General features: G+C 36.1%; 1 protein-coding gene across 39 annotated transcripts in view; it reads left to right on the top strand.

Moving 5' to 3' along the window:
• Positions 1 to 22,707, top strand: part of LOC111862456 (longitudinals lacking protein) — a 595,591-nt gene that overhangs the window by 113,883 nt on the left and 459,001 nt on the right. Inside the window, exons 5-6 of one of the 39 annotated variants that reach the window (XM_023847878.2) lie at positions 21,065 to 21,292; positions 21,369 to 21,604. The exons of 35 other annotated variants lie outside the window; for them this stretch is intronic. In XM_023847878.2, coding sequence (XP_023703646.1) covers positions 21,065 to 21,292; positions 21,369 to 21,523 — 383 coding nt within the window. In that variant the 3' untranslated portion in view covers positions 21,524 to 21,604. Of the gene's footprint in view, positions 1 to 11,960; positions 12,490 to 18,556; positions 18,843 to 19,341; positions 20,249 to 21,064; positions 21,912 to 22,707 lie in introns of those variants that run through there. 3 more of the 39 variants (XM_023847906.2, XM_023847867.2, XM_033750672.1) reach the window with 3 other exon arrangements.

Raw genomic sequence — 22,707 nt, 5'->3', positions numbered from 1 at the left:
ATGCAATATCTCATCATTAAACTTTAAATGTATAGACATATTATCTCGATTAGTTGTATCAAATTTTACCACTTTAGTTTTCTTCAGATTTAGAGACAGGCCATTAACTGCAAACCAACGGCTTAAAGAATTTAACACTAAGTTAGACCTTACTTGGATTTCATCAGTATCAATACCAGACACTACTATGCTTGTATCGTCTGCATACAACAATAACCTATCATCAGTATTTAATGCTGATGACAGGTCATTGATATATAAAAGAAACAGCAAGGGACCCAAAATTGAGCCCTGCGGCACTCCATATTCAACAATCTCCCATCCTGAACAACATTTTTCATTCCCATTAGTATACAATTCCACTCTTTGCCTTCTATTTCCCAAATATGATTTCAACCATCTTAAAGTTTTGCCACCAAGTCCATATACAGCCAACTTGCTCAAAAGGATATCATGCACCACACAATCAAATGCCTTTGTCAAATCACAGAATATTCCTAATGAAAGACAGCGTCGTTCCAAAGTTCCAAAGTACAGATTACGGTGTTGTCACATCACAGAGAGACAAAAACATCTTTTTTTCAATAATGTTCATGTGTAAGTGACCACAGGTTGTGGCTGAATCTAGGATTATTGATGTTGCAACATAGCAGGCACTGACATTACAGTCTCACCCCTCCAAGTTTGTTACTACACAGTGCATAACAAATATACTTTGAATGCCTTCTTTGCTCTCTGTCTAATGCAGTAACATATAACTGTTTGGTAATTGAATCATTGATATTTTACAGGAATAATATCATGGAGTGATAATCAAACAACAGGAAGTCAAGCACTTGGTATCTTTGAGCTGTTTGATGAGCCATTCCAAGGAGTAACAAGGTTTAAACAATCTGGGGAACTTCAGCTTCCAGCGGAAGGTGACAGGGAATATGGACTGTCATATCCTTCAGTTGCTAGAGTTCATTGTGATACCACATCTAGATCTCTAGATCGTGGCTTTATTTGTAAGCAGTGTGGCAAATCATACAATTGGAAACAATCACTGAACAATCACGTGAAGATGGAATGTGGCAAGGAGCCGCAGTTCACTTGTCCTTATTGCCCGCACCGAGCAAAGCACAAATGGAATCTGCAAAAACACATAAAAATGAGACATCCAGAAGATGTCAAGTGGAGTTCTTAATATTGAATTTTATGCAGTATTTTGTTCATTGAAATGTTAAGTAGTCATATGTTTGCCTGCTGGTAAATGAATACTTTTTTTTTTTATAAATTCTGTTGATTTCCTCTATAGGATATTTGTAGTTTTCTTGAACATCTGGAAATAAATGCTATGAGGAAGGCCCAGTGACCAACACTTACCCTTATAGATGATGATTATGATAATAACACCAAGATTGTAAGGTGCAGTCCATACTGTGGTGCACACTGTTTTTTGCAGGTGTTGTTTGTACCTTGGCATTCCAGATGTTCCTACCTGTTTTGAATAGATTTGAAGATGTTAAAATATTAAGATCAAATTCTCTTACTCTTATTACTTAATTATCATTGGCTATGGTGGTTCCTGGATTTTGAAATTGGTGCTAGTATTGTTCCCACCTCACAGGTTTGTGTGTCTGCCATGCTGGTGTTACTAAGTGCAAGCTTGGGATAGTTTGAAATGTCATGAAATTTATGTAAAATGTAATCAGAATTTGTGCATTAGTTCCTGATTGAAAAGTGGACAGACAGGAACAAATAATATTAACTAATTCCACTGAGTACAAAACTTCTTGAGAAGCTAGTAGTTGCTCAGATAGTGAAAAAGCTCTGCTGCAGGATGAAGAGGAGGGGGAGGAGGCAGCACTGAGACCAAAGTCAGAATGTTAGAAGGTAAAAGTACCTAATAAGGAAAAGGCTAAAGATGAGGGAATTACCCTTGATACTTCAGAAGCTAGAAGGAGGAATATTGATTCCAGCTTTAGAAGCTAGTTTTATTGCGGTTAGAGAATAGTAGAATTTAGTGTAACAATTTGTGAAACAAAGAGTTCTGTTGCTTCTAGAGCAGACAGAACTGCAATGTTGTAAGAAACTCCAAATATTTATTGATTTATCTCTTTGTAACATACAAAAATAATAACTGTAATATTTTTATTGTTTCATGTCAGTTGTTGATCTTGCTTTATTTTATCTTTAATTCCATAGGATGTAAGTAAAACTTTCTGTTCTAAATAGTTTTTTTTTCTATTTCTGTTATGTGCAGCTCTCCTGTGCCTGCTTCCAGTCCCAGAATTGTCAGTGCGCTTACGAGTCACTGATATAGGTTAGTGTGCCACTGGTGTTTCAAATGTGCCATAAATATAATTGTATCTCTGCAATGAAGCTGCTGCTGTGTTACACTTATTAAAATGTTTATACATAGGAAATATGCAAAGTTGCCAAATGCTACAGTTTTAAGATAAATCCAGAAGTTTGTGACACTGGTGTGTTATTAAAATGACATATATTGGACAGTTTGCATCACTTCATTTTTGATTGAACAATTTCTTGAAGTTGATCCTTCCTCCTGTCATCAGATGAAAGAAAGAAATCCACTGTGATGGGTCCATTGGATCAAGCTAATTTCTAAGGATTATAAGTATTAGGGTTAGAGATTATCTATGTTTAATTGACAAATCAGAATTTGTTTCATTCTTTTACCTGATATGGGAACCACAGCCAGGTTTTGAAATGTGTTTTTTAACCAAAAACGAGATGATGAAATATATCCAACTTTTTTTGTATTGTTGTATGTTATTTGCAAGATCTTTCATACCTTATAGGGCACTCGCCTGCAATTGAAAGGCCACAAACCTTAAAAGTTAAGGGTGAATAAAATTATAATGCTACAGTTGGGCAACATTACAAGAATCAAAATTCCATATTTGGAGAATATTGTTTTTTTAGCAGAAGCAATTCTAAAAAAAATTCACGGTTTGGAGATAACTAATAACAATGTTTTCTGTTTAAAGTGCCTTTTTATATAATTTAAGGTGTAAAGCTGGCCGCTTACATCCAGTGCTGAGGTTAAGAATGCATAGAGCTATTCCTCCACTCCCCCATATACATTCATAGCTTGTTGCTTAAGTAAGCAAGGGAACAAATTTACTTTGCCTGTATTTCTTTTCTCTTTCAGTTTCAATTTAATTTCTTATTCTTTTCCCACTAATTGTGTTTCTGTTCTTTCTCAGTTTCAATTTAATTTCTTATTCTTTTTCCTTCGGTGTTACCTCTTTATACTAATTTTATTATTTTTTTAATTTTTGGTTTAATGTCAATGATTTAAATTTTTTAAGATCATTGTTTCATGGTGCTGAAGTCGAACATGCTAGGTTCTGAAATAGCACACATATGGTTCAGTCACAGAGCAATGTTTCCCAGTGTGTGTGCAGCTAGAACAGTAGAAGAGTGCTACACTATTTAGTCATTGTTTTATTTCACTGTTTTGTTGCCCTAGCACATGTACTCAGTCTAAGCATTCTGCCTGAAGTGTAATGATTTTTGTTTTCAAATGGCTGAATGAGCACAGAACCAGAGGAGGAGGTCAGCTTCTTTAGTAGGCTAACATAAACACAAATTTGGGATTGTAATGCTAAATAAACAGTATTCTGAGTTTTTGCACTGTATTACTTTCCACATAAACTTTGAGTTTTAAAAAATGTACCTATTTTCAAAGTGTACCTTGTCTGCCTTTCATCTATCCATGTCTTTCTCTGCTGCTCTAAGTCATTACTGTCATCATAAGCAAAAGTATTGGACATCAGGCTAAATACAGTACTTGATTAGGAAGAAAGTTAAATATTTTTGAACTATTATTGTTGTTAATGTAGCAAAATGCAAAGAACTTCACTTTTACCTAGTCTTGTTGCCAAGAAAGAGCCAGAATAGCCTAGTTTTAATAGTGACTGGACTATGGGCTGGGCATCCAATGAATCAGGGTTTGATTCCCAGTAAGGGCAGAGATTTTCTTGTAATAGCATTCATTCATACCAGCTCTGGGGCATACCCAGCCTTCTATCAAGGGACAAAGCACTGAGGTGGGAAGTTACCTTCTCACCTTCATGTAGGGCTGAGGTTAAGTGGACATTAAGCTATGCATGCATGTCTGTCTTTGTGGCATGGTGTATAATTTATCACAGGGACATTAACTTACCTTTTTTTTTTTTACATTGTTCCCAAGATGTTATTACTTACAGCAGTGTGTCTAGCAGATATGGAGATGATGTATTTAGGGGTTACAATATCATGAAGGCTGAGAATCCATGTCTTATTGTGTATACCATATTTAATCACTTATATGATGGTACGAGATCTAACATTGTATTGGCAATGAATACTGAGATTACAGTCTCTTTAGATTTGCAACTGTGTAGTTTGTTAGAGATGTTAAAGGATTATTGAGGAAGCAGCTATCTCCATTTTCAGTGGATTCCTCTGAAATGATGGTCTCTATCTACCAAACTACATGGCGTCACATCTCAGAATACTGCAACTTGAAGTATGAGTTTCATTAAATTTGTTTTCATTAAGTGATTTTTTTATCTGTAAATGAAATGGATGTGAAAAAACAAACAAGTGTGATTTTTGATCTTAAGCTTCCATGGCAGGTAAAGCGAATGAAACCTGCCTGGTTATCAGTCATGTCAGTTGGTTAAAAATAACTGACATTTTAGGTACCATGTCTATTCTCGTCATCAGGATCTCAGGGTCAGGATCTTGTCTGATCCTGAGAAGGAAGTTGGTCATTTTTAACATCTGACTTGTCTGACAGCCCAAGAGGATTTCATAAACAGATGTAATATTGGCGAAATAGTCTTCTGGGAACTGTCATCTAGTCATTTGATGTTACATAACCTATGCAGCAGACAAATGATCATTAAATAAAGAACAGACTTGAACATATTTTTCTCAGAGTTCCAAGTGGTGTCTCCAAGAGATTTCCACTTCCTATATTCCATATCTCAGTTATCTGTTACTGCTACTTTATATTTTCTCTTAATATTTTACAGAAACATTGTCCTGGCATGAATCTCATCCATCAAGGAATACAAACTTTGGAACAGTCAGTGTATGTGATTCAGTGGAACAGACTTTTCATTACATTCTTGATCAATCCAGAGAAATTCAGCAGCAAAATGAAGCTGCCACACTGTTTATTTCATCAAATTCAAGAGCCAGCAAAGGATATGACACACACTTCCAGCCGTCAGCTGAGGGATTTAAATGCAGAACCTGTTGCAGATCATATCGTTGGAAATCCTCTCTATACAATCACATACGACTGGAATGTGGAAAGAAGCCCCATCTTCAGTGCCCACATTGTCCTTATCGAGCAAAACTTACTTGGAATCTTCAGAAACACATCAAATCAAAGCATCTGCCATAGCATGTACTTCATCGGTAACTTACACTGCTTTCAGTACAGAAAATGAAGAAAACTTGCTCCTAGAAGACGAAGAAGAAATAAGTTCTAAGAAAATGGACATACACTAATGTAATATATATATTTATGTACCACCATTATTTGTTAGAATAACAGAAACAGGGTTATTTATTTTTTGCCTTCTACAGTATGTGGATATTTTCTATTGTCAGGAAGTTATGTTTTTCATAATCCAAATACATTAACATATTACAATATTTGTTGGCAAAGTCTGTTGAATTGATATATTCATCCATTTCAGCTAGTGTTCTCTACTAGCTGAAGAAGATGGTTAAAGAATTGATAATATTCAACATGTTCTAACAGTGTTCTAACAGCTAGTGTTCTCTACTAGCTGAAGAAGATGGATAAAGAATTGATAACATTCAACATGTTCTAACATGTGCGTAGCATATTACAATATCTCCTGTTACCTTATTTGGGAACCTCGATGGATTTTCACCTTGGTAAGTGCTCTTCAATTCAATTCAATTTTTCATGTAATTAAGATATGGTTTTTTCTTAAAAATATTTCTTGTGATTAATGTTTGAGACCTTATAATAAGATCAGTTAATAACTGTTAATAGGAATTTGGATGTGAGTGAAGGAAAGACTCATCATTGGTTTATTGATGCTTAGATTGTTCAGTGATGCTCTTCAACTGCAAAAACCATGTGATATTGAATTAAATAGTGGATATGCAAGCCTTCAGAAGGAGACAGTTGTTACCTATATGAAGGTACTGTGCAACAATATTTGCCTTTGGTAATTGAAAAATATGTGAAAAAACCCATTTGCCCACTGGGGTAATTTGAAAGGTGTGAAGTGACACTGCATGATAGTGGAAGTAATTTTCATATTGGACAACAAATACTTAATCCTGTATATAAATGAGACATTTATTTTGAATCTATGAGTCAGTTTTATTCAGATACTGAGCAGATAGACTAAGAAGACATCATGTTGATTTAGTAAATGTTCATGTTACGAGTAACATGTTAAAACATAAAGAGTTCTTTCTTCTGGAATATAGTGACATGTAGTTCAGTGAAACAGAATGTAGAACTTTCATGCTTAACATTGTAAAAAATTGTTTTCTGTTGTCATACTTAACATACTAAAACATTATACATGTATTTTGCCATTATGCTTAACATACTAAAACAGTTTATAAAGGGCACCCAACTTCAGTTTCATAAAGTCAGAATAACAGTGCAGAAAGACAATAATTGAGTTATCAAAACGGTGTGATGAATCTTTGACTATGATTTTATATTCTACTGGCCGTCCATTATTGACACTTTCACCAAAGCTAGAACAGTACCATTCTTTTGTTTTGAGAAATTACACTACATGAAGGGAAAAGTGTAAGAAATTAATATATTAGGTATAATTGTGTTTCAGATGTTGGGAATGGCATATGTTCATGCATGGGAGGATGGAATATTGTACTGCGAGGCTTCTGATCCTCTGAGATGTGATGCTTTATGGTCTGATTGATAGGTACTGACATTTTGAAAAAACCTACTGTTGCCTCCATCTTCTGCCCAAAAGATGGAGACAGCAAGCTCATGTGAAATGCTGCTGGTACCTATTGTGTGAATAGTGGGTCCACTCCCTTCATCCCTTTTCTGTTCAAGTGACAGCACTGGACAAATAACAAAGCTTATCTTTATGGCTGTTCTGCTCTTCCTCTTGCCCTTCCTCTCCTCCCCTCCTCCCTCTTTCTATGTTTACAGTCTTAAGATCACTCTGGGATTTTTATACATGGCTTTTAGGATGTGTACATAGGCCTGTATATAGTCAGGCCAACTGTTTTATATTTTTTCTTGAATTTCTTTTGTGCATAGATTTTATGACATATATGTTAAGCCACTATTGTGCCTAGTATAATGTTTTATGTCTTATTCTTCAGTTTTTGTTTCAGTTCCTGGATATTAGGACAATAGGCCTTGATGTACTATTGTCTGGTTCATGTTTGAGTTTTTATCATACCTAGATTTCAGGACCTGTATATCAGGCTCTGCAAAACCTGGCATAATATTGCATTTTTTACACATGGGATCTTGGAAATCAGTTTCAGGTTCCTGCACAGCTTGGCAATTTTACTCAGTTTTGCTGTCCTAATTGTTACAGAAAGATGCAGTGTCATGCCTACTCATCTTTAATCTGTTATCCTGTATACAAGTATTTGTATAAATTTGTTGTGTTGTGTATTTTTAGTTTGCTGTTTTAAGCAGGTGCAAATAGTCATGGGCACTGACACACTTATCTCCATCCGAACACATGCATGCACATAACTGCAGATGCACACCCACACATGCACACAGATGGTGTTGGCTCATGTGGTATTAATATTCTTTTTGTATATTCCAATTGTATATATTCACCCAGGGACTAGAGTGTTGCTTTAACTGTGTCTAAGAGACTATGGCACCAGATCCCAGAACACTATGGTCTTAGTATTTACTGCAGGGACCCTATACTTCATATTGTGTTGATGCTGAATTCATGACAGTCAGGTGAATAACATATTTTTTCAGTTGGTATAGTGAATGGCTACAGGCTGGATGATGAGGGGTCATCCAGACCTGTTCGTGGTCTTCCCAGCCCCCTCTCCAATGGGTATCGTGGGTTCTTTCCAACTAGTGCTGAAGTCAAGAAAACGTGGATCTATAAGTCCACTCCCCCATACATCTTCATGGTGTAGGGATTGATTAATTAAGAACAGGGACAACTTTACCTATTTTAAGATTGTAGAGGTTAAAACTCCTTTGTTCCACTCTGATAAGAGGTTTTTCTTGGTTACAGATTTAACTGACTTACTGCTCCAAGCAGTATCAGACAGTCATTGTCACTATCCACACCACCCTGCAGATACAGCCCAGGTTCTCAAGGATGCATGTGACAGTACACTTTCAAATCCTGAACCTGAATTAGTCACTGGAAAGGAACTGTTTCAATGTCCTAAATGTTGTAAGGTATATCAGTGGAAAAAGTCATTACATCAACATGTTAGGTATGAATGTGGAAAAGAGCCTCAGTTTTGTTGTCTGTATTGCCCACAGCGGACAAAACACAAGGGCAGCCTCTTGAGACATGTGAAGAGAAAACATTTTATTAACCATGATACTGGTGAATAATTCTGGTGATCATTTTTCTAAGCTTTGTTTTGTTATATGTATCAATGCTTATGCCAGTCTTGACTAGGGTGCAACCTCTTTTTTGACTTAATAAGTGGCACTTGAAAGTGTAAGTGTTGTATTATTTGTGTTAATAATGTTCACCACAGGAATTATTTATTTATAAGGCGTACATATATTAATTAGCTCACTGAAATTTTCTTTCATGTTATCTAGTCCACCTACATAAAATCAGCCATAAGATCTGAAAATAAATGCCTTCAAAATTATGACAGAACATCTGTACCTACATCTGTTGTCATATAAGTAGACTATGAGGACTGTTTAAATGGAATGCATCTGGGGATTGTTCTGGATGAAGGAATAGAGGCCATTAAAAGTAGTCCCCATAGGTGCTGGGACAAGGATCTCATTGATGCACCAGCCAGTGTATTTTATCTGTAGATAAATCTTGAACTGCTACTGGAACCACCCCACTGACATGGATTTGACATTTTCATCACCTCAATGTTGGTCCTTCACCTCTTTGTTGAGGGGGGGTCAAACATGCAAAAAGGTTTAATTTGATAAATTTTTGTATTTCTGCTTTTGTCCAGTCACATATAACAGTCATCAGATTATCTAAGGTACATCCATGTGTAGAAGTTGTTGCATATGCTGAAGAAGGCTGATAGTTTTATGACCACTTGACAATTTCTTTAAATGGCACACTGCCCTCACAGTTACATTTAAATGGTAACAAGTTCTTGTGGTTCACTGAGTACCAACATAATATATTAATTTAGACCTTGTTTGTTACATGTCAGTAAGTAAAATGCACCACTGCTTGACGAAATAAAGATCATATAAGAGCACGAGGTTGCAATATATTGATGATAAATTGAATATACTAGCATAATTGTGAACTTAAAATTATCTTGGAGACATGGTACAGCTCTTTGGACAAAGCAGTCAGAATCTCATCTCAGAATGGGGTTATTTATGAAACATGCATTTCACTGTTATTTTAATGTGAGTCTGATAATTTCGTCAAGATACACTGGCAATTATTAAAGTTATAAAGGATCAGTATTACTGAAGACAATGAAAAAAAATTAATATATGGATAAGAAAAGTTTATTTAGAACTCCAACAAAATGTGATCCATTGCAAAGTATCTGCATTTGATCCTTACCAGAATACATATCTCTTTATCAGAAGTTACTGTGGAAGTTATATGTATGTTTTCAGTTACATATTTATGGAAAATGGGTCATATGTTTTTTTGTTGAATTGATAATCAAATCATATTGCAGTCTTCTGGGTTATGATGCCATGTAGTGTGATAAATGGTTATCACTGTTTCAGAGGATGGTATGTCTCTGCGAAATATTGATAAACAATGACCAGACTATACAGTGTCATAACCTAGAAGACCAGAATTTGGATCTTCAGTGCCATGATAACTTTCAGACTCAGAATTAAAATGTCTGGGTATGGAAATGTGAGTTTATGAATATGTTTTGACACTTGCAGTGGTGTGATCAAGGTATGAGAGAGAGAGAGAGATATGGAGATAAAACTATAAAGATGTGATGCTAAATTATTGTTCAAATGAATGAGTATCATGTACTTGACATAAAACATATTGGCTGTACCTTTTCACAATGTTAGCTTTTATATGTTTGTTGCATTTCATGAACAAATTATTAATATTGTGACAGACATTACTGCAAGAATATTCTTTCAGTTATCAGTAATCAGTTTAATTTGATACACTCTGTAGTTCACTGTTTAAAATTATTATTTGAGGCTTTGTCCACTGTGTGATTTTATTAAAATCTTACTGGTTGAAAATTGGTGTTATTTTCATTTGTAGGTGATTGTAAGATTTTCCTTTGTATCCTATTCACTAGAGGATTGTAATATAACCAGTTTATGAAATATGGCTTTAATAAATTCAGAGGATGGGCAAAGTTCAAAATAATAACTTTAGACAATATGTCATACTATTGTCATGGAGTTATCAGTATTTCATATGTAATATTTGCATTCAAAATGTGATTACATTGTAGGTTACATGATGTATGACATTCTAATGATTGTCTAAAGGTTTGCTACAATTGTTGAATCATTAGATGGGTATTGTGTTAAACATTATCTATTATTTGAAGTGTTTAATATATACAGTGTTTCTTCAACTGCATCCATTTCTATCATCAGATGTAGGAGAGGGTCCTGCTCAATTGGAAAGAGGCAGCCAGTAGCTAATCTCCAACATAATGTTTATATAATATGTACTGTTCAAATTGGTTGTTATTTAAATGAACATTTACTTGTAATGAAAATTTAAATACTTTGTGAAAATAAAGAATCTCTTTTTCTGGATATGAAAGTTGAATTAATTTATGGTTTTTGAAAGTGGACGTTCTGTAAACCATGTTGCTGAATGGAATTAAATGGCTGGGAATGGGTGTTCTACACATTGTGTGTCTTCTTCAGTTTCCAGTCAAAAGCAAAGTAGGAGCTCATACAGATGAATATGGTTTATTTTGCTGTGTTCATTGTAGAAACGTTCACTAATAGGAGAAAACAGAAATGGAGTCTAAAGCAGCGTGTCTTGTGGTAAACACCAGCAGAATATGGCGTCCTTCATGTGATGAAGACAGATATTTTTTCTTTCTTTATGAAACAAGTAATAACCTACAAACTCAGTATGTCTCAATTTGTTGTTACTCATGTCAGTGAAACAAATAGATCAGATTGTTATTACATAATTTCTACCTTCAGAGGTTAGCTGAGTTGTGTGTTGTAGTTGTCTTAACATTTCTTCTTGCATTTCAGTTGTCACATTCAGGGTGATTCAGATAGAGAGAGGGTGTGATTTGTTACATAGTGCTTGCAATGGATCTAGGGACTGTGAGGATGGATACAGAACGAGTGAAGTCTGATCCTACGTCTTTGCCTATAAATTTATTTCTTAACTACATGGCCTCTTCTTTTGGATAATACTCCACCCCACACCCCCACACACCCACCCTTGCTCTTACTGTTAGATGTATGTACCAGCAGAGTCCTTTCTATTGGATAGTACAGTGCACCACATTCACACCCCTAATTCTGTTGTGTTTAATGTTTAAAAGTCACCATTTTGCATATGCCTGCTTACTGCCCCACTTCCTTTCCTCCTTTTATTATATCTGAACTAACATTTTCCAGTGAAGCTTATTCTTTTATCCTGAAGATGGAGGCATCAGATTGCTCTGAAATATTAGTTATTTTCTACCAGACAGAGTAGTCTTCAGTCTTATTGTTTGTTCAAAACTAGAAAGTTGTATGTTATGTTAAAAATCCCTTAATTACATATTCGGTGCATTTATTTCTCTTGTTCCAGGAAATTCTTGGAGTGGCCACCAAGGACCCTTGCACTTTCATATGTTCAGAAAGGGGAAAAATTCACAACATAGTACCCCAAGAACAGCAACAAAAGTTCTTGAGCACACATTTTCCACGTTAAGAACTCCAGCAAGAAAACAGATCTGTTCACAAAATGATGAGCACCAATGCACCCAGTGTGGAAAAGTGTATCGTTGGAAGAAATCTCTGAATCTTCATTTGCGTGTTGAATGTGGCAAGGATCCACAGTTCCAGTGTCCAACCTGTCCTTACAAAGCAAAACAAAAGGGGAATTTGAAAAGTCACATGAGAATCTGTCATTGTGCAGATTTGCAAGTTCTGCAGCATATGGACAGTGTTTTACCAGACCATCATCCCAGTGGGTACTTTACGTACCACTTGCTTTAATATCCAGAAACTGCGTTTTGCCTACATACACAGTGTGTTCAAAAAGTTTTTGATATTTGTCTATAAATCAGCAGTGCATTGGTCACGTTAGGTGTTGTTTGAGTGACCTTACGAAAGCCATTTTGTTCCAAGTAGATCAGATGTTTCGTTTATGTTCTATAATTGATTTTGTGATTGAGTGTGTTGTTGTTATGTTTAGTGTGAAGTTGGTCAAGGAGCATAGAATTTGTGTTCTATTCTGTTTCATAGTAGGAAAAACACTTGCAGAAACCCACAACTTGATGTGGGAAGCTTACGATGATGATGGCTGTTTTGCCTCTCCCCCAGAAAGCACAACAGATGCATTCGCGAGTGAAAGCAATGTGGACTGCAGGAAGCTGGCTTCTCCATCACAATAATGAGCCTGCTCACGCAGTGTTGTCAGTTAAGAGAATTTTTGGTAAAACATTCAGTTCCTACCCTTTCACAACCCCCCTGATCACCTGGCCTAGCCCCCCCCCACTGTTCTCTCATTCTCATTTATTTTACATTCCATAGATCCACAGTACAACAGGTAGGATATGGAACACGTCAAGTGGTACATATATAAAAGACAAATAAGCCAAAAAATAGAATAAAATAAAATGATGACAGAAATATAAAAAGTTCTATTACTAATAGTTTTAAAACTTGGTGACAGTAAACATAATTTATTAAACTATATATAAATTCTTTGGTATGTCATTGACTTGCAATAGCCTCCTTTTTATGTTCCCTAAACTTAATATTAACCTTAATAGGAGAAGATTTCAGACAGTGGTTTCCATTGTCACTAACGTGACTAATGATTTCAAGGCAGTACCACAAATATCATTCAAGCAGTGTTTCTAAAAGTCAAAATGGGATAGGAGATGTGCATTGATGTGCAAGAGGATTATTTTGATGGGGACAATATTAAGTAAGCTCTAAGCTCATACAGCAGTTTTTTTTACGTAGAAAGGATAGACCACAAGCATGGAGTTATAAGGTTACTAGAAAGTGATTATACATGTCTGAAACATATTTGAGATTGTGTTATCATTGGATAGTGATGTAGGTCACTACATCATCATTAAAAAGTTAATAGGTGATATATTAAATGTATGATAGCATCCAAAACCACCATACTGGAGACACTGTTGAATACGCGGGATGTTTCTTCCATAAGGTTGCTTATTCAAGGTGTAATATCCTGAAAGATATTTTAGTCAGAGAACAATGGAATACATATTAAAGAAGAAAATGTTGCTATTACGATTGAAGTCCAACTTATGGTGAGTATTAAATATTGAAAGGTTCAAGATTATTATTTTCCTCGGATATGATGCCTTTTAGTACCAACATATTGAAGGAAAGTACTGCCTCCTTCTTCAGACTTCACCATGAAGATGAAGGTAATACATTCCTCTGAAGCATTGGTACTTACACATACCAAACCACATGGTGTCACATCCCAGGAGACTGTCATGTGAATGCTCAGTGCTGTGAGAAATTCAGACATCACATGGACAGATGCAGTTAATATCTGAAGTTGAGTCTTGTGTATATATCTTGTCAATTAATATGCCAGCGGTTCTTGACTGTTGTCAGAATGGGCCAGTAGATGGTGTTTATTTGCATTGTTTGGTACAGAACATTATATGTGAATACTGGGCATTATTAAGACCCACTAAATGATGCAAAACTTGACCACATTTAATCCTTGATACTTCATATTCTCCTAAAATATTCTTAAAGAAGAACAATTAAAAATAAAGACAAATAAAAGCTTATTGATTCTGCTTTGAGATGATGTGAAATATTCTGTGACATTTGTTGACTACTTGTTGGAACTATCAGATTAGTTGGCTGTTGATAGTCTCAATATTTCATCTTCGGAAGGTGGAGCCTAACATGTTACTCCAAAGTGTCAGTACCTCTCTTCCAGACTGTGTAGCATCACATAGGAGACCGTAATCTTTTGTATTCAGTGTCATGAGAAATTCAGATCTCAATATCACTTTTCACAGGAAAATACACATACACACACGAGTATATGGAATTTGTGATCTGTTCATAAGAGAGAAAAAGATTCTTAGAAGATAATGGAGTTATCAAGTGAAGGAAAGATAAAGTAACAATAGTTTACAAAGTAAAGAGAGAGGATATTCATCTGCTATAATATAAATGAAATAAGAACCTCCATGCTGTAGCATCTTCCTTCAGTAGTTTCTGGTTACTTGTCTGGCCAAGAAAGTTCCTGTTATGGGCAGGAGGTATTTGAGAGGTTGTCAGTTTGAATCTTGGATGAGTCACTGTCTTTCTTGACTGAGGTTTCTTTTTGTGGTTTTCCTTACTCCCTCCAGTGAAGTATCAGGATATTACCTTGATTAGGCAATGGCTGTTTCCTTCTAAATTGTTTGAAATTCATCACTCATCTATCGTCTTGCCATTTGATGTTATGTAATCTACTTCTGACAATGTCCGGAACCCCCCTCGCACCCAGAATGATCCAGGTACCTCATGAATAAAATTCCTTTGTGTTGCCACTACACAGATTAATTTAGTGTATGGGGATTGTTGTTACAACTTACTGATTTCTGCTGTCTGTCCTTCTCATGTTGCAGAAATGGATGTTATCTTGACAGAAATATCTCCCCGTTTCTTCACATCACATCACCTTTCTTTCACACAAAACAAGCGGAGGTTCAAAAATGTTGGAGGTGCTAATAATACTAATGGACAAAGAGACATTGTATCTAAGGAGATTCCCTCTTCAGAAAGTATTTTGCAGCACCATCAGGCTGCCACATCTTACATTGGTTCATTTGAGTGTCCGGGCTGTGGAAAAACCTATCGCTGGAAACAGTCTATGGTGTCGCATTATCGAAATGAGTGTGGAAAGGAGCCTCAGTTCTGCTGTCCACTCTGCCCATATAAATGTAAACAGAAAGGAAACTTGAAGAGTCATGTCAGGTTCTGGCATCCTCAGAGTTTGAATGAGATCTTTAAATGAACAGGAGTAATGTTGGTAATTATAAATTTAATAACATATTAATTTTCATTAAAAATGGATTCACTAAAATGGATGGTTAAAGAGTTGGATGGGATGGTGTAGACTGGATTCATCTGGCTCAGGCTAGGGACTAGTGGTGGTCTTTGGTGAAAATGGTGATGAACATATGAGTTCTGTAGAATGCTGTGAAATTGCTTGAGTAGCTGAAGACTGCTATCTTCTCAGGAAGGATTCAGCTCTGTGGGATTAGTTACATGAATTCAGTTCATTCAATGAAAGTACAAAGTTACGGACACAGTAAGTAAATAAGATGCCTTCCATTATACATGATCGTCATCTAGTTTCATTTACCTTCTTCCTCATCCTTAGATCCATTTTATCTTCTTTCTGTCTCTTGAATACAACAAATGGCCATTTTTTATAAGGTTTCCCCACTGTTTCTGTATGTATTTATTGTTACCTCCAATTTCAGATACATGTCTTGTGACCCATATATATCATGAAGTGCCTCGTTATATGAGTGCACGAGTATATGTTGATATACATGCATACTGAGTGAAATGTTGTGCTTTGATTTTATGTTATTGTAGTATGATTACAAGAAAATTAAGACATGTTTTCAGTGTGTTTATGAAGTAGCAAACTGATGACTCTTATAAAGTATGTACTGAATCCAGGTGAGCTGTAAATCTGTCTCACATAATTTTATGGTTCATAGAATTTGATCTCATTGTTTGTAGATTGAGTATGTAAGCCATTGTCATATATTATGGAATTATATTAATATAAGAGATTAGGTTGCTTTGTTTTTAACCGTCTCCTATTCTTATTTGCAACCTCATTCCTAAGGGCTGCAAATTAATTTGCACATAAATTAAAAATGAGGACAATTTTGTATGGAAAAGCATAAAGCAATTGTCTTCTGCAGTTCCTATGTACAAACTATTATAATGGATGTCTGGTAATTTAATGAACAAAGACATGACATTCAGAAAATTGATGATAATGTGATGGCAATCTTGTAATTTTGGTGAAGGAAGGCAGCCATTCATGCAGAAGTTATGACATCAGAAGCCTTTTGAAGGGAATGGAGAGGTTCAATATGTAATTTTCTCCTAGGAACTTAAGCTCATGTCACACATATATGCCATGTTTATAAATGTGAATGTACACAAGGAAATACAAAACTAATCAGTATTGTTAATACAATTTTTAAGTCTTTGAATTTGGAAATTTACTTCCAGCTTTGAAAGTGGTTAAGTTCAGAATTTGGAATATGATTAACTGTAACCAAATATGCAGTATTACTGACTGTACTGCTGATTCATGTGTTAAGTCAGACATGGTATGTACATTTCCCTATAATCATTAATTTTATGTGTGTTCTTTATACATAATGCAGAGATGTACATCAGGGAGGTAATTTTATTTATTTATTATTTAATGGTCTTGTCAGTAGCTCAGGATGTGTAATGTTGGATAGAAGGATGATCATGAATAGTAGAATTTGAAAGGATGTTGGAGGAAGTGTTCATGGTCTGATGAAGGTAGTTTCCCTGCATTCACCAGTATGGACTGAGGAAAATCACAAAGAAACTTCAGTCAGAATGGTAGGTTTCCTGGTCAAGATTCAAACCAGGCACCTCCCAGACGTAAGTCAGAGGCATTACTGCTTGTGACAACTTGCTCGGTTCTTGGAGGTTATGTTTGTCGTATTTTGTCTGTGAAGACTTGAACAACTCTCACATGTTATCATTATTTTGACACAAAAATAGATATAAAGTTTTGTTTAACCCCAAATTAATTGCTGATCATTTTTAGTAAAATTACAGCTTCACATTTGTCTGTTCTGGCATATAATAAGGTTATATGCCAGAACAGACAAATGTGAAGCCTATTGGGGTCACAGTTTAGTGAGGAAATAAATGGAATGTGTTTGGCTTACATTTCCCATTTTATTCATTAAAGTGTTAATGGGTTTCAGACTGTTATATCCCAATTCTGGTAACATATAATTCTGTGGATGTTGTATATGTAGTGAAATAGAAGGTAAAAATAAACTTCAAGAATATGTGCATTCTTCTAAGATATGATGTGATGTAATTTATTTGATCAATAATATTTTTGGGGAATCTACTACCTGTACCTTCAGGGTGGAAGAAGAGTGTACATACAGTGGGTGCAGTGAGACAAGAGCTATGGGCTTGAGATGTGCAGTAGCTTTGCCTGGAACAGAGGTGGGGGGCTAAGTGGAGCTCAGTTTCTTGAGTGTTATGACTGAGTTAATGTCATGTGTTGAGTTCCATTTCAATTACATTGGCCCTTTCATAATTAGGCCTGTCATTTTTGCGTATCTCAGAGCTCAGGTGCTACAAAAAACTTGTATATAAAAAAATACTGTACAAAACATACCTCCAAAATAATGTTAACTATCTGCCAGACTACCTGGCATGACATACCAGATTATGGTAATCTTCACAGTACTCTTGTATGCCATAGTACTTGTACTCATGCATGCTTTTGAAGGTAACCTAATGGTCTTAAGTTGTGTAGAGGTTTCTGGAGGTTAGTTGTAGGATTTTGAGTGTGTAGGGTTACCATTCTCTTTTCCACAACATCCACATCAGCTCTGGACCCCACCCAGTCTTCTATCCAGTAGGAATCAGGGATACGTTTCCTGGATGTAAAGCAGCTGGGGCATGAGTCTTGACTGCTAAACTCCACATAATGTTGATTCTAAGAATGTGTGTATGTATACCTCCATATCCTTTTGTCTCCGTGGTGTGATACTTAATTAGGCATGTGTACAACTTTACCTTTACCTGTAATCATCTACAGTGATAAAATTAAAAAGAAAGTAATACTGTTCGTATAGGATATATTAATTTATTAAATTATTATATATTAAGATTAGGGTATTGTGGACTGTGATGCCATGTAGTCTGATATTTATGTTTTTGAGCAAATTATTGCCTCTGTCTTCAAGGTAGAAGCAATTACTCACTTTTTCTATCTTGAATGTGGAAGCAAGGAGGTTCCTACACAGTGTCATGTCCCAGCAGATTGTAATAATGTTCATCATGACGAAAACTCAAAATTTAATGTGAAATGATATATGCTTATTTTTGTGTGAACCCCACTGATGTATATAATACAGTATGTTTTTGTTACAGAGCATAACGTGTGGGACAGTAGCCACTTATTACATGGTTTTCATGGCATGGTTACTGATACATATCCAGCACACCTGACTGCTACGAGTCCCACAAGGTTGGCATATTTAGAAAGGACCTTCAGATGTGCGGCTTGTGGGAAAGGCTATCATTGGAAACAGTCACTTCAATTGCATCTACGTCATGAGTGCGGCAAGGAACCCCAATTTCATTGCCCTTACTGTCCGCAGAGAACTAAACAGAAGGGAAGTCTTAAGAGGCATATTAAGAATAAACATCCAGGGAGGTAGTAATTGTCATCTTTCTGCAAATGTATAAGATGTGATAATGGAAATTGAATGGTGTTTCAGCAAAGCTTCACTTTCTTATGTTGTATCTCAGGAATAACAATAAAGAATGATATGTGTGTGGCAGTAGCAGATGGCAGACCTTCAGAAGTGCCAGGTTGCTGAGGCACCTAACATTTTTGTGATGGTGCTTATAATTTTCTTCTTATGTATTACTATTAGTGCATGACCCAGTGAAGATGATGGGCAAAGTAATTTCTTCTCCTGTTCCTTTACCCCGTTTTTGAGCAACTTATTGCCTCTGTCTTCAAGATAGAAGTAATGACTCACTTTTTCTATCTTGAATGTGGAAGCAGCAGGTTCCTACACAGTATCATCTCCCAGCAGATTGTAATAATGTTCATCATGATGAAAACTCAAAATTTAATGTGAAATGATACATGCTTATTTTTGTGTGAACCCCACTGATGTATGTAATACAGTATGTTTTTGTTACAGAGCATAACGTGTGGGACAGTAGCCACTTATTACATGGTTTTCATGGCATGGTTACTGATACATATCCAGCACACCTGACTGCTACCAATCCCACAAGGTTGGCATATTTAGAAAGGACCTTCAGATGTGTGGCTTGTGGGAAAGGCTATCATTGGAAACAGTCACTTCAGTTGCATCTACGTCATGAGTGCGGCAAGGAACCCCAGTTTCAGTGCCCTTACTGTCCACAGAGAACTACACGGATGGGAAGTCTTAAGAGGCATATTAAGAATAAACATCCAGGGAGGTTGTAATTGTCATCTTTCTGCAAATGTATAAGATGTGATAATGGAAATTGAATGGTGTTTCAGCAAAGCTTCACTTTCTTATGCTGTATCTCAGGAATAACAGTAAAGAATTATTTATGTGGCAGTGGCAAATGGCAAACCTTCAGAAGTGCCAGGTTGCTGGGGCACGTAACATTTTTGTGATGTTGCTTATAATTTTCTTCTTATATATTACTGTTAGTGCATGACCCAGCAAAGATGATGAGTGAAGTAATTTTTCTCCCCTACCTTTACCCCTTTTGTATCTTTATCACCTTTTCCACTTTCTCATAACATTTGTAACCTTTTATTTATTCATGCTATTATAATTCCTGTTCCCGTGTGTTCTCCCTTTCCTTCCCTTTATCTCCTATCCTCCTTTCTCCCATGTTCCTTTCCCATCCCTTCTGTTTGTTCATCTTATTGCCATCCTTTCTGTGCATTCCAGCAGTGGCAGAATGTGGTCTGGGTGTCTCCTTGTGTCCTAGGAATGGTGCAGTATGGGTTTCCTGTGTGTGACAGGAGTTGGCAATTATTTACATGTAAATTTTTCATTTGTCCCTTTGTTAATAAAAATAAGCAAATTTCTCACCAAAGTATTTTATTTTTTATTATATCTTCTCTGTGCTTCTTCCACAGTGTGTATTTATATGTTTTGCATGATTCTCACAATAAACAGCAATTATTTACCTATACAGTATTAAGCAGTTTTTCTTTTTACTTGTAATGGAGACTTAGTGTTTACAGTGAAGAACAGTCTGAATTTTTAAATATTATTTAGGAAAACTGTAGGTTTGAAAGGAGTAAGATATACTAGAAATTTCTCTTTGGAGATATTGCATTGTTTTATGTAATTTGCTTCACAGCAGTGCAGGAAGGAAAATGTAATGGAATCTTTCACTTTAAGCTCTTATGTTTAGAAGTAACAACCCCTATTATATGAGAGCCATCTGTTATCTTCACCTAAAACTTTCAGATTTATGTTTATATCTCAGTTTATGAAATTAGATATGAAATGAATTTTATCTTATACTGGAAATATGAATATATTTTAATATGTTCCATTTTCTGTTAAGTTCCATGAGTACAGTGTTCAGTTACATTCTTCTGTTTCATTAACGTCACAATTATGTGTGTGTTATTCTGCAGCTGAAATGTGTTGCGTGATATGAATATATAGTATGCATTGCATTATCAAGATATTTCATGGTTAACCATATACTAAGTTCAGACAGACAATTTTATAATTATTTACTTCTTGTTATTGTTTAAAAAATAAAAAATAGGAGGCAGATAATTGGAAAGTCAGTAATTATATTAGTATACAAATATCACAAACTTTTAGATCTTACTGGATAATTTTAGTTATTACAAACTTGTTATTAACAGTTTACTTCTTTCTGACTCTGATGTTGCAGCTCATGGTAGATCGAGTCGATTATATCAACCGTGGCAAATATCCACTGTCCAGAAATTGCTAGGAAAGAGTACAACAATGGCTGGTAGCTCAGGTCTGAGTTTTTCAAAACTGAAAGAATCTGCTGTGAGATTATCAAGTTGGCATCTTTCTGGAGTCAGCAAGAAATCCCACCATCGCTCTGCAGGACATCATGATGCTGATTATCGAGGAAGATCATCTGTCAGTGGTAAGGCTAGCTTTGTCCGAGATGCTTCCACTGGCGCATCCAGTTCTTTATCGACAAGCAATTTGTTGTCTTCTAGTTCCCTGTCACGAAGCAGCTTTCTTCTTGGGGCACATCTATCCGGTGGTCGACCCCTGTTGCCGTCACAGAAGTATACATCTTCAGACTGGAAGCAACCAGGTGCTTATAGGTGCCCTTCTTGTGGAAAGCTGTATCGGTGGAAGAAGAATTTGATATCGCATCGAAGGCTTGAATGTGGAAAAGAACCACAGTTACAGTGTCCATATTGTCCACATCGTACCAAACACAAGAGTAGCCTTGTTAAACATGTTGATAGGCTTCATGGGCAGCCTTGTCCCTAATAAGTGCAGCATGTCTTCAAGACTGTGAGATATACACAACTGGCAAATACGTATGGTCAAAGGAACTGGTGGATCTTGTATCTAATTTTTTTGTTCCCAAATTGTGGAACACAGCTTCCAGGAAGCTCTTTTAAATAAACAGTTTTTATTATGAAAATGATGGCAGCTGATGAAGGACTGTTGTTGCAGGTTCACCTGCTGGAAGAATTACTACTACCTGCAAGAAGTGCCTGCAGCACTATGTCAGTGTACTGTGTTACCATAAACTCATACATCATTACACTTTTATTGTTTAGAGAGATTAGATACTGAGACAGTAGCATCCAAAGGCTGAGTGCAGCTAGTGTTAAAGCTTAACATTGGATGTGTGTGTGTGTTTGTGTGTGCAAACTTGCTTGTATAATGTCCTTTGTTTCCTGTTTACTGCACCCCTCTTTCACCAAAGCGCAAATATTCTCCAACTTACATGATTTGCAACTATATAATTTTTATGTTAACATATTTAATATGATTTGTAATTTATATTAGTGAAGAATAAAAAATGGGGCACACGGTAGTATAGATGGTTGAGGCACTATGCTACAAGATGGAAGGTTGCGGGTTCGAGCCCCGATGAGGTGGATTTTTTTTCATTTTACCTGATCCTTCCAGCCGCGCTGTGGCCCTGGGGTCGACTTAGCCTGTAACAGAAATGAGTACTGGGAATCTTCTGGTGGTGGTGGTTGGTGGGGGGGGGGTAAATGGCGACCGGCGCGTAAGGGTGACCTTACCGCCATCTGTGAGCCGACTGTCTAGAGAAAATATGGGAGCCTCAATGTCTCACAACCCCTTCGGCCTTCATGGCCTGTTTCAGGGATAGCTTTAATTTTCTGTAATTTAATTGAAGAACAAAAACAATAGATATATTTGTCTAAAACATTTGTAGAATCAAATTGCACATGGCTTCTCATATAGATGTTGTACCATTATTCTCTTGAAGACACCACCTATGCTGTTTTATATAGGGTGATGGTCTCCATAAATTGTTAAGATGTAATCAGAACTGTTGGAGCCATG

The sequence above is a fragment of the Cryptotermes secundus genome, unplaced genomic scaffold, assembly GCF_002891405.2.
Source record: "Cryptotermes secundus unplaced genomic scaffold, Csec_1.0 scaffold816, whole genome shotgun sequence".
Lineage (NCBI taxonomy): Eukaryota > Metazoa > Arthropoda > Insecta > Blattodea > Kalotermitidae > Cryptotermes > Cryptotermes secundus.
This window is presented reverse-complemented; position numbering and strand designations above follow the sequence as displayed.